The sequence below is a fragment of the Macrosteles quadrilineatus genome, unplaced genomic scaffold, assembly GCF_028750875.1.
Source record: "Macrosteles quadrilineatus isolate MER2022 unplaced genomic scaffold, UCM_ALF_1.0 Scaffold_2__2_contigs__length_208266976, whole genome shotgun sequence".
Lineage (NCBI taxonomy): Eukaryota > Metazoa > Arthropoda > Insecta > Hemiptera > Cicadellidae > Macrosteles > Macrosteles quadrilineatus.
The window spans coordinates 79,375,057-79,387,373 of record NW_026542595.1 but is presented as its reverse complement, the minus strand read 5'-3'; the positions used below and the strand labels follow the sequence as shown (position 1 = coordinate 79,387,373).

At 37.1% G+C, this 12,317-nt stretch overlaps 1 protein-coding gene across 1 annotated transcript in view; it reads left to right on the top strand.

Annotated features, from left to right (window-relative positions):
* The window catches only part of LOC128984471 (uncharacterized), a 33,537-nt gene that overhangs the window by 19,876 nt on the left and 1,344 nt on the right, over positions 1 to 12,317 (top strand). The window contains exons 2-5 of the mRNA XM_054403793.1: positions 6,529 to 6,714; positions 9,695 to 9,819; positions 11,123 to 11,220; positions 12,080 to 12,309. Coding sequence (XP_054259768.1) covers positions 6,538 to 6,714; positions 9,695 to 9,819; positions 11,123 to 11,220; positions 12,080 to 12,309 — 630 coding nt within the window. The 5' untranslated portion in view covers positions 6,529 to 6,537. The remainder of the gene's footprint in view (positions 1 to 6,528; positions 6,715 to 9,694; positions 9,820 to 11,122; positions 11,221 to 12,079; positions 12,310 to 12,317) is intronic.

Genomic DNA, 12,317 nt, shown 5'->3' with positions numbered 1-12,317 from the left:
GTGTGTTATTATTATTATTCCGGTAAGGTCATACTGTATCTTCAACTTATCGCGAAATTCAATAAATTTACATTCAAGTTTTAAACATTAGCACGAACTAAATTATGTAATATATTAGCAGATAATGTGGCAAGAGAAATAATCGTGAACTACTGTACATCGATTTCTCAATACGGTACCAAAGAATTGTGGTTGTAATAATGAATTTGTCGTATTTTCGTTAATTAAAAAATGACCACATCAGTTTTAGATAACAGTAATTAATTATATAAACCAATAAAAACCAGATTACCAAAATTGAGGCCCTCAAAAGTTAAATGATTCGACATGTAAAATAAAACCCAATCTATCTATCTATCTATCTATCTATCTACAGGGTGTCCCGGAACTCTCTACCAATATTTTAGGGCATTGTTCCTGGGTAAGAAACATATCTAAATATCATATTTAAATTGTCCGGAAGTCCTTAGTTACTCAGATAGCCGCCATTTAGTTTTTTTCACTTATTAATTTGTTTCTGAAAATTGGTTTAACATACGAAGTTGAAACTTTGCACAAACATTTATGACAACTAGACAAAGCTACAAAAAATTATGACGATTTTTCAAATTCATAAAACAAAATGGCGGTTGTTTAAAATTTTGTTTCTTAAATTACTTGAAAACCGTTGATGTTACAAAAATTTTACAAGAATAATTTTTTTAAGGCAATTTTATTACAAATTGATCGACACCTTAATCTTTAAGATCGGACGAGTATTAACTGAGATATGGCAGTTTTAGTGATACGTGACCGCCGGATATTAGTTGCAGCGCATGCTGAAAGCGGTCACGTATCACTAAAACTGTCATATCTCAGTTAATACTCGTTCGATCTTAAAGATTAAGGCGTCGATCGATTTGTAAAAAAATTGCCTTAAAAAAGTTATTCTTGTAAAATTTTTGTAACATCAACGGTTTTCGAGTAATTTAAGAAACAAAATTTTAAACAGCCGCCATTTTGTTTTATGAATTTGAAAAATCTTCATAATTTTTTTGTAGCTTTGTCTAGTTGTCATAAATGTTTGTGCAAATTTTCAACTTCGTATGTTTAACCAATTTTCAGAAAAAAATTAATAAGTGAAAAAAACAAAATGGCGGCTATCTGAGTAACTAAGGACTTCCGGACAATTTAAATATGATATTTAGATATGTTTCTTACCCAGGAACAATGCCCTAAAATATTGATAGAGAGTTCCGGGACACCCTGTATATATTAATAGGCAAGCATGTTTCTTTAAAACCTTTTTTCTCAGCTCGTGTGCATCGCAGGGAAAATCTACGCATACTGTTGGAAAGATATTTTCCTGTAGATGTGCAGAATGCTTTTAAAAATTAAAATAGGCTAACAAATAAGAACAAAAAATTAATTTGAAAACTTCAAAAAATTAACATGGACCATATGGGTTGCCATGATGGTGACGAAATAACAACAAAATGTAAACAGAAAATCAAAACAAATGGAAGAAATTCCAATCACATGTTTTATTTACAGTGTGGGGAGAAAATAGAGAAGTCTGTACATTAATTATTTTTGGTCGAGTTTCGACCACAGGACGACCACTAGTATAAATAAATAGTCCACACATTTAAGATTTGAATTAATTTAAAATGAGACAAATGGTCAATTTACTGTCATTGTTAATGTCACAATGCCATTCACAAACAGCTGATCATGGAATATTGTCCTCGCTAATGTAAATAATAATGTTAATTCTAAAACAGCTGATCATTAGGAGAATAGAAAATCTTTATTTCCCAGGTCAGCCAACTTATTCATTATTCCACTACTTCTTACACAGTAGTCTTGGCGCATATACAGGGACTCCTCTCTTTCAAATATGTAGTGGTACCATCAGAAACGGTCGTCTATAGTTTACTATAGTATTTGTAAATATTAGGAGGTTGATTGGGAATTTGATAAAGAACAAAGTAATTTGTTGTTCGGTGCATTTCTTGTTGTATGGTTGGCACTCTGACTCAGCTGCTTGCTTGACGCTTGTCACCGTCACCTTCTGCCGAAAGCTGAACCGCTGCCGCTGAACGCTTTTGGAGCCGTGTGAAGTGGTGAACTGTGATCCGTTCACTGTTGTGTTGTGTTGTGTGTGTATTGAATCGTATGGGATTGTCACCGAAGTTTGTTGTCAATGTTTTCAAGTTGAGCTTTCAACTGGAATCTGCTTAGTTGAAAGTGGTTTAGCCAAGCCTCGCTTTTCGTTGAACAAGAGTTCAAGTGCCGTGTGCAAAACCAGTCTGAATTACGTGCAAATCCTTTCTCTTGGATCTTAGGTATGTTGGTCTAAAGAAGTTTTTATCGTTTCGCCTTTTTCTAAGGATCATTTACAAACTTTAAAAGAATAAGCCTGCCCATATTTTTAATAGAATAAGTTACCTCAATAGCCAATTTTATCCCTGCTGTTGAATAACTTGTGTCTTTTGATTATGGGAGTAGGCTTGGTATTTTACAGAGCAAGACGCAAATTAACCTGAAGATAATTTCAACTTATGCTAGGGTACCTACTCTTTCCTTAGATTTGTGTAAAAAATGTAACTTAGTTAGACTAGGCCTACCTATGCTCTCCCTGCTTAAGCCTATCATAGCTTGTTAGTTTTTCGAATGATCCGAACACTTAAATTAGTCAAATTACAGCCTTAACGCAATAAGTAATAATAACTTAAGTTAAGTTATATCTTGAATAAGGTAAGTTATATCTTGAATTACCGTACCATCTTCTTATTCGTTGATACTTAGTCATGAAAGTAAGGGGAATGGGCTAGTCTTGATTGGCCTGGATGTAGGCCTAACTTATAGGTAACTTAACTAAAGTTAAAACTTAAGAATAGCGGGTTAGGTACTACAAACCTTGGTAATTATTTACGCAGAGGATACGCGTCCGGTAACCGGACGTGGATTAGGCGTCCGGCAGTTACTGTCATAACCTAACCTAACCAACCAAACTTGCTGATAGTGAAAAAAATCAAATGAAGGTTCAATTCTCTTCATAACAAAAAATTATAAATGCCAAAAATTCTAACAAAAGATGTACAGTTAAGAAGAAATTACATTCAAAGCAAAATCTGTGACAAAAAGTTAAAGTTACCGATGGGTTTCGAACCGGGGACCTCTCGCATATCAGTCGAGCACTCTATCCACTACACCACGAACACTGATGGCTGAACATCGTATCATTGTGGTAATGGCGTTCCGGGACCCCCTACCGGACGCCTAATCCACGTCTGGTTACCGGACGCCTAATCCACGTCTGGTTACCGGACGCCTAATCCACGTCTGGTTACCGGACGCGTATCCTCTGTGAATTATTTATAGAAATTTTCATCCAAGGTCTGCTAGCTATGCAGTAGACCTATTTATAGGCACCTATCATTTTCAGCAATTTAAAACACATTAGGTATCATTCCTGTTCAATCAAGTATAGTTTGTTGTGTCTGTTCGTATAATACTGTAGTTGTTTTAGCCATCTCCTTGCAGACCATTTGCAGGCATGGACCAATGAATATGAATAGGCTATGCAGTGTTTATTTTGGCATGTCTGTGAACTGGAATTCCGGCCTATCTCTATAGTGCCTTCTTCATTATGATTTCATAAACTTTGGCGAACATAGTGCCAAAATTATTAGGTATTATTATTATTAAAGTTGATGAAATCATAATGAAGAATCAACTTGTTAGGCCTAAGCACTTTGAATCAAACTGCCTGTTTAGCGACTCTCAATATGGTTTTAGGAGTGGTAGAACCACCACTACTGCAGTTCTTAAGCATGTCACTAAAATAGTTGATGCCTTTGAAGAGGGAAATTCGGTTGCACTAACTAGCCGATTTAAGTAAAGCTTTCGATTGTGTTCCCTACAATCAACTGCTAGACAAGTTGTGTTTGTATGGCGTTAGAGTGCCAGCACTGCATGCCTTTGAATCCTATCTCTCAAAATCAAACACAGATAATGGCTGTAAGAGGGGCAAACTCACAACCACTGCCAGTTTTAAAACATGGAGTGCCCCAAGGATCTGTGTTGGGCCCTGTGCTATTTTTGGTGATGGTGAATGACCTCGGGCAGCTTGGTAACGTCTTGCTTTTTGCAGACGACACGACCATCTTTGCAGAAGGAAGTACTCCTGAGGAAGCCAAGGTCAGAACTGAACAGTCTTTTGAAATCACTAAGAAGTGGTTCAAAGAAAATAAGCTCTGTCTAAACGGATGTAAAACCCAACCCATGACCTTCAGTCTGGCTCGAAATCGTATTCCTAGCAACGTGCCTGAGGTTAAGTTTTTAGACTTCACTATCGACCCCAAACTCACCTGGGAAAATCATACGATGAAAGTTTGCACTAGGCTTGCGAGGGCATTGCATCTTCTCAGGAGGCTCAAACCCATGCTGACAAAGCAGTACTTGCTGACTGTTTACTTTGCTTTGTTCCACAGCCATCTCAGATATGGGTTGGAAGTTTGGGGCCATGCAGCTGGTTGTAAGGATGTAGGGACTTGTGATACAAAAGAAGGCGGTTAGAGTCATTTCATCTGCTGACTACGACGAACATTGTAGACCTCTATTCAGAAACCGTAACATCCAAACAGTTTACAATCATTACATTATTATCACCCTAAACGACTTAAAGACCAACATTGCCAGTTTTGCATTGAGAGAATACCTACATGCTCACAATAAGAGGTCAACATCCAACCTTGATATTCCTTTCTGTAGACTGAACAAAAAAAGAACAGTTTCCCTATGTTGGCTGTTAGGATGTACCTACAACCAATTGCCCCCAGTAGGCCTACTTGCAAAACCTTCGAGCCCCAGATTTTAAAAATCAACTGAGAGAGTGGCTGCTGGCAAAGCCCATGTACTCCCTGGAAGAATTTGTTGAAATATGCGTCTAGTCTAACCTGCCGCCAAAACTGCAAAATATAAATTTGTTAATATGTATATGCTAATCATAAATAGTTTTTGACTCTGTCTATCCAGCAAGAGCTGGTCATGGACGTCGAGGGAGGTAATTCAGGTAGCCTAATTCAAATCTTAGGCTGGTTTGCAGCTTACCTACTAGCTTTTATTGGACCAATAAACTCTCAGTGGCGACTTTTACCTTGCTTACTAACCAGTGCAATGCCATATACCTACTTCAAAATGTACAAACTCTTTATCTTGTGTGGATGCATGCTTGTAGCCTATTACAACTATTGTTCCGATTCACCAGTAAAATATTTGTCTTGAAATAATCACTTTTTTACGCTAGACCAAAGTTAATCTGTCTTATGTAGGCAGGAAATTTCATGAATGAAAAAATCCCACCCGTACCGGTACGTAAGTTAATACGTCACCCCTCTAATATTGGGATTTTAACATCGTCCCTAAGTCCTGATGCTCACCTGGATGCCATTAGTAGAAGAGCAAACTCTGTTCTTGGTTTTATTATCAGAGTGTCTACAAACGGTTTCTCACCAGAAGTACTAAGGACTCTTTACGTATCAACTTCTCCGCCATATCTTTGAGTACTGTTCTTTAGTGTGGTCATTGTATTAGCTGGGCCACGTTGATCTTCTTGAGGGGATACAAAGACGATGTCTTCCAATTGTTGGCACGCAGCTTGGCTTTCGCTACGAAGATGTGCCCTTGGACGACCTTAGCCCCCTCCTTCGTCTTCAACCCTTGACTGTCAGGCGTAAAGTCCCTGACCTAATTTTTCTGAAGATCATCTCGGCTACAGTGGACTCACCTGAATTGTTGGGAAGAATTTACCTTCGAGTGTTAAAGTCAACAAGAACAAAACAACTGTTTGAGAGGGGGTATTGCTCTACACAATATGCATACCACAGCACTTTACCTCACCTCCATCGCCTTGGAAACTGTCTTCCTGACCACCTGGACTTTTTCTCCACGACTGAAGAGGTTTTTAGAAATGGGCTGAAGAAATTCTTCTCTTACCAGTCGTCAGTAATACTTTGCAATTTGATATGTTTCTTTGTTTGCTAAATATCTTTGTATTTTCCTGTTTTGTAATAGGCTATATTGATTTCGGTTTGTTGAGTCTCTTCTACTGTTAGGGCCTACTTGTTTTTGCATCTATATTATTGTTAGCTAATTACAAAACTTGTTGTTTACCTTCTTGATCGTTAATAGTTATATTGTTATTTATTGGCAAGATTTATATATTTAATATTAGACAGACGGGAAGGCTAAATATTAATAAGTCCATTTTGTTAAGTAGCCATTTAATAATAGAGCGAGAATAGTATAAAGACAGAGTATAAAGACATCATTGATTATAAAATTATTATTAACTTAACTAACACATATGCGGCATTTATTGTTGTTGATTGCAGTATGATATTGATATATTTTTATTTAAATAATTTGTTGTCTGTTCTGTCTTCATATGTATGAGATGTATTAAGTCTGAAATTTAACGTTTTGCTAAATGGAGTTTTTCATCAATAAAAAAAAATATAAATAAATATTGTGGTTTTGCAGATATACGGGATGGGGAGGTATACAGGGAAAAAATGCCGCCTTATCTCAATGTTCTGGTTGACAACATTCTTCTTCTTGGTGGAGATTGTGGTTGGTTACGTCACCAACTCCATGGCCCTCGTTGCAGATAGTTTCCACATGCTGAGTGATGTTGCGGCTCTGGTTGTCGCCTTCCTCTCCGTCAAGGTAGGCCCTAATTAACTAAAAATAAGTCCATGAAAATTTACTAATTCTAGTAGGTAGTAAGATATTATTGAGTACGGTAAGACATTTAAAGACTTTTCAGTTTATGACTTGAATTTAAATGCATCACGGTTGCTCAATAGGAGTGTTTTTTAATTCCCGAAGCCAAGGAATTAATACCATTCCACTGCTGTTAGGTACTGTAGGTCCTTAATCGGATATATGAGTGAAATCACTTATGTAGCAGTCTCTATAAGCTTAGGCCTACAGTAGATGGATTTTTTGTTACTGATCCGTTATAGGATGGCCCAAGTCTACCCAAAATACAAAAATGGACCAACGATAGAAAGAAACACCTACAGGCCAATCTCCCTAATATCAACATTTTCAAATATAATCGAAAAGATAGTATTAGCCCAACTCCTACACCATCTTCAAGAACACATATTATTGTTAACCTTCTCAATAGTCAACAGCATGGATTTATCAAAGGCAGATCGACAGCCACAGCCTTAATACAACTGACGGAGCACATACTAGACCAACTAGAAGAAGGCAGCACTTCAACAAGCCTCTTCCTAGATTTTAGTAAAGCTTTCGACTGCCTAAACCACGAACTTCTTCTACTCAAGCTGGAAACACTAGGCGTGAGAGGAAGAGCAGCAGAATGGTTTAAAAGCTACATTAGTAACCGGAAACAGCTTGTGGAAATAGCCTACATAAAGAACAATACAAAGTATAAGGCCCAATCCAAAGCTGTAGACGTGCAAAGAGGAGTACCCCAAGGATCAGTACTTGGCCCAGTCCTTTTCCTCCTTCTCACGAATGACCTACCTAGTTGGATTGGGGAAGATGGACACACCACCATGTACGCAGATGACACGGTTCTCACATTTGCGGACAAAACAATGGAAAATCTGGAAGAGAAAACCAACACACAACTCCAGAGAACAAAGCAATACTGTACCTCCAACGACCTAGTTCTAAACGAAAGCAAACCCGTTCAAATGACTTTCACCACCAAACGCAACAACACAGACATTACAATACCGGGACTACAAACACAAAATACCACAAAATACCTAGGCATCATAATTGACTCCAAGCTATCATGGAAACCCCACATAGACCAGCTCTGCAAAAAGCTAAGTTCAAGTCTCTACGTTATACGTAGGATCAAGCAAGCTTGCAGCCCAGAAGTAGCCAAAGTTGCATATTTTGCTCTATTCGAGTCCCACCTCAGATATGGCATTGCGACTTGGGGTGGAACATCAAAAGGCAACCTGGAAAGAGTACTCCTAAAGCAAAAAAGAGCAATTAGATGCCTTGCCGACCTGAACTACAGAGACAGTTGCCGAGAAGCCTTCAAGAACCTTAAAATTCTCACATCAATTTCACTCTACATAAGAGAAGTCATTATCCACACCACTAAAACAGCCCAGCTAAGACACAGAGACATACACCAGCACAACACACGACATGCCGCCAATTTTTCCCTCCCACAACACCATCTGAGTCTGTACGAGAAGAAACCATCCTACAAAGGTGCTCTGTACTTTAACAACCTACCAGAGCACCTCAAGAGAGAACAACCCAATCTGCTCAAGAAGCACCTGACAACATGGCTTTTGGACCGGCCGTTCTACTCTGAGGATGAATTCTTAAACAATAAGCTACCATGAAAAAAAGAAGAAAAAAATTCTAATTGTAATTGCAAATTACTGTAATAGTTTACGTACATACTGTACATTTTATGTACCTGATGCATGAATGTTCTCTATGAATATTTCAATAAAGATTTTGTCTATTGTCTATTGTCTATTGGCTACCTCATTTTGTAACCTGCTGCGGTAGTTGAACCAAGTCCAGTAGGCTAATTATATTTTCAATGACCTATCATTAGTCTATACACTTTAACAATATCAACACCAACATTAACCACTCACCGACTGAAATGAAATGATTCAATAATTTTGTCAATGAGATAACAATAACCAATTGATCTGACACTCGCTAATTTTGCAGGTAGGTACTGTGAAGGATGTAGGCCCACTGGAAATTTACATACTTTATCTTAAATCTTATGTAAAGCACCTGTATATTCTGTGATCCTGTGGTCGTCTTAACATGATATAACCACCTATAATACTTCATAAATTAAATATAAAAAATAATTGATTGAGCCGTTAAACACAAACAGGCAATATGCTGTCAGAGAAAAGTAGCATATGTTAATGGAACTTTTTACAGCAGTATAAATCTTTTTCACAGAATAGTAGTGGTTGTCTAACAAGCTAGACTTGATTTTCTTCTGGAATAGTTTTCCTGCTAGGGTTTTAAGTCTGCTGGTAACTATTAAACATACTTAAAACAGTTAGTGGGAAGCCTTTTAGTGACTTTGATAGCACCTATGAACATATTTTAGTATCATTCTGATTCTTTAACATCCTCCTTCCTTACACGTAATTACACATATTTGCCTTAATTCTATGGATAAATTTCAGAATATACAAATTAGTAATTATTGTAAGGATATGGGATTCGTGGAAAAATGGCATACAGTGCTCTAGGGGTCCTGCCCAGCTATAATACTTTTCCGATTTGTTTTCCACTCTCCTCTTCCCTTACCTGGAACCAGAGGTATTGGTTGTATATAGAGATGGGAATTACCGTTGCCACACTTCGTACAGTTCTCGTGTACGTTAAATTCCGGCTGGAATGGAATGTTTTCTCACATTTTATTATTTTAAAGACTTTTTGTTGCTTTCAGGACTTTGATCCTGACGGAACTGGTACAGTAGATCAATTCATAAGCCAATGAGCGCAGCGTTACAATTTAGGGTATTCTGAGTAACGTGTTATCTTGATAACAGGTTACAATTTATTAACAGTGTTATTTACCCTGTTACGTTAAATAACGCCCATCTCTAGTTGTATAAGTATACTCTGAACAGTTTGGCTATACACAGTTTGGTTTGTTCAGATGTCACCCAAGAAGTGGTCCAAGAACACGTTTGGTTGGGCCAGAGCAGAAGTGTTGGGAGCTCTAGTCAATGCTGTGTTCCTCGTAGCTCTTTGCTTCTCCATCACAGTTGAAGCTGTCAAGAGGTAAACAATGCGTTTTCAGTTTTATTTACTAGTTTATTTTATTCAATTAGATAACTTGTTGAAGACTGTTGAATGGTTATGTGATAAATTCATGAAAACCCCATTAAAAAATCTAGTTCATGTCTTAACACACTTAAAATTTTAGATTAAAAAATGTTCCTACAGAGACCTATATGTAGAGACCTAAATGTAGATTGTTTGTTACCTATACAAAATACCTAATAAATCAATCTATAAATACAGGGTGATTCAAAAAGGACTTTACAACTTTGAAAATTCATATCAATCTCATTAAACAAGGTACAGAGATGGTTTTGGTATTGTTTTAAAGGAAAACACTTCAAGTTTTTTTACCTTAAACTAAAGATGTTCTATGTGACTTCCGTTGGATTTGGGGAAAATAATTATTTAGGTATGAAAAAATAGTGAAAACTGTTAAAAATTTGAGGGAAATTTACAAAATTTTGAAAGTAGGGCTTTTTTTGACGTGGAAGGATTGCGATACACCCACTTCTAGATGTGCTAGGGAGTTGAAATTTCGCACACTTGTAGTTCTTGGTCCCAAACCACCCATAAAATTCCAAAAAGTCGCATTTTCAACCCCCCCAAAAATCCAAAATGGCGGACCTCTGAAAACGACAAAACACGTTTTTTTCAAACGGCTATAGCTCGAAAACGGTAAGAGATAGAAAAGATTTGAGGAGAAAACGTAGGTTCGGAATTAAATTTCCTACAAGACAATACTTATGCGTTTTTCGAAAATCGCACTCCTTCACTGTCAAAAAACGCCCTCCTTTCAAAATTTTGTAAATTTTTTGCGGATTTCACTATTTTTTCATACCGAAATAATTATTTTCCCCAAATCCAACGGAAGTCACATAGAACATCTTTAGTTTAAGGTAAAAAAACTTGAAGTGTTTTCCTTTAAAACAACACCAAAACCAGCTCTGCACTTTGTTTAATAAGATTTATATGAATTTTCAAAGTTGTAAAGTCCTTTTTGAATCACCCTGTATTTTTGATCCATGCAATTGCTACAAGCGAAATTTACAACTGTTTAAACAACTGCTGGTTTTTACTTCCTTGGGACTAAAAAGGCTTTTAGGGGGTAAAAATGCTGCTTTAGACCTGCAACTCATGTATAAAAAACTGATGTTTTTGCTGCAGCAGAGCAGTATGGCGAAGGAGATAAATGTGTATTTCCTTCATTGTAGTGAATGACGAGTATAGAATTATTCATAATTAATTTGCATTGTTTTGTTCATTCATCAATGTACATGTGGAGTGGTTTGTTGTGTTACAGGTTCATAGAGGTGGAAGAGATCCATGAGCCCAAATTGATAGTGATTGTGGGAGCCCTTGGACTCCTGGTCAATGTCATCGGACTCTTTCTCTTTGCTGGTGAGTGTCTTGTCATAATGAGTAATTTGTTTTGATTAGTGTTGATTAGAGACTTTTTCCGTAAACTGATAGATATTAACATACTTACCTTAACATCTTATATTAACATCTTGTACCTTATTTGTATAACTTCATTGCCAAATATTCTGATGTCAGCCAAAAAGGAATTAGTCATTTAATCAGATCCTTGGAAACTGGTATTGGTAACCAGTCGTCAAAGTTTGAACTGATTCCAATACCAGTCAGGAAGGAAAATCAAAGAGTAATCACTAATGTTGATGGGAAAAAAGAAAGATCTCTTGAGCAGAGAGAACTATTTCTATTTTAAAAATCTCCCTGTACAAAAATCCAAAGTATCCCAAAGAGGAGTCTGGTGTCAATAAATAAATAAACATGATTTTCTTAAAGCAGAAGGCCAAATAGTGATATTGTTTTTGGTACTTTGGTATTATCCGGAGGATACCTTTTTACAGTGTGCTGCTGTGGTTATGTTAGGTAAGGGTGGCCTCCTGATGATATCAGAGTACCTTGTTATTTTACAACAATACGAATTAAGCAAACAAATAGCTTAATGGTTTTTATCTTTCAAGGCTTTTTCTGAGACGCCTACAGAGTTAATTTTTTTAACCAAGCCTTTAAAGAGCAGCTTACTGTAAACTATGAAAGTACAAAATATGAGGGGAAAAATATAATAATTTTGTTATAGCACACTATGAGTAGATATTTTAACTATGTTCTAATTAAAAAAAAAAATAGTTTTAGCTTGCACATAAATGGGATATCTACTTCAGTATCATAAAGTCAATCATTTAACTGTAATTTAATGGGACAGGTATGTTAACGTCTTATTTGTTTACAGAACACGGAGGTCACGGCCACTCTCACGGAGCCATTGCACACAGCCACACACGACTTACCCAGCTGGTGTCGGTGGGGGCGACAGACGACAATGAGAATGACGAGACATTCCGCCCTCCTCTGGAGAAGGAACACAAGACTCCGACTGCCGATCAGATGAACATGAGGGGAGTGTTCCTACATGTGCTGGCTGATGCTCTGGGCTCAGTCATTGTCATTGCCAGCGCCACGGTAATTAT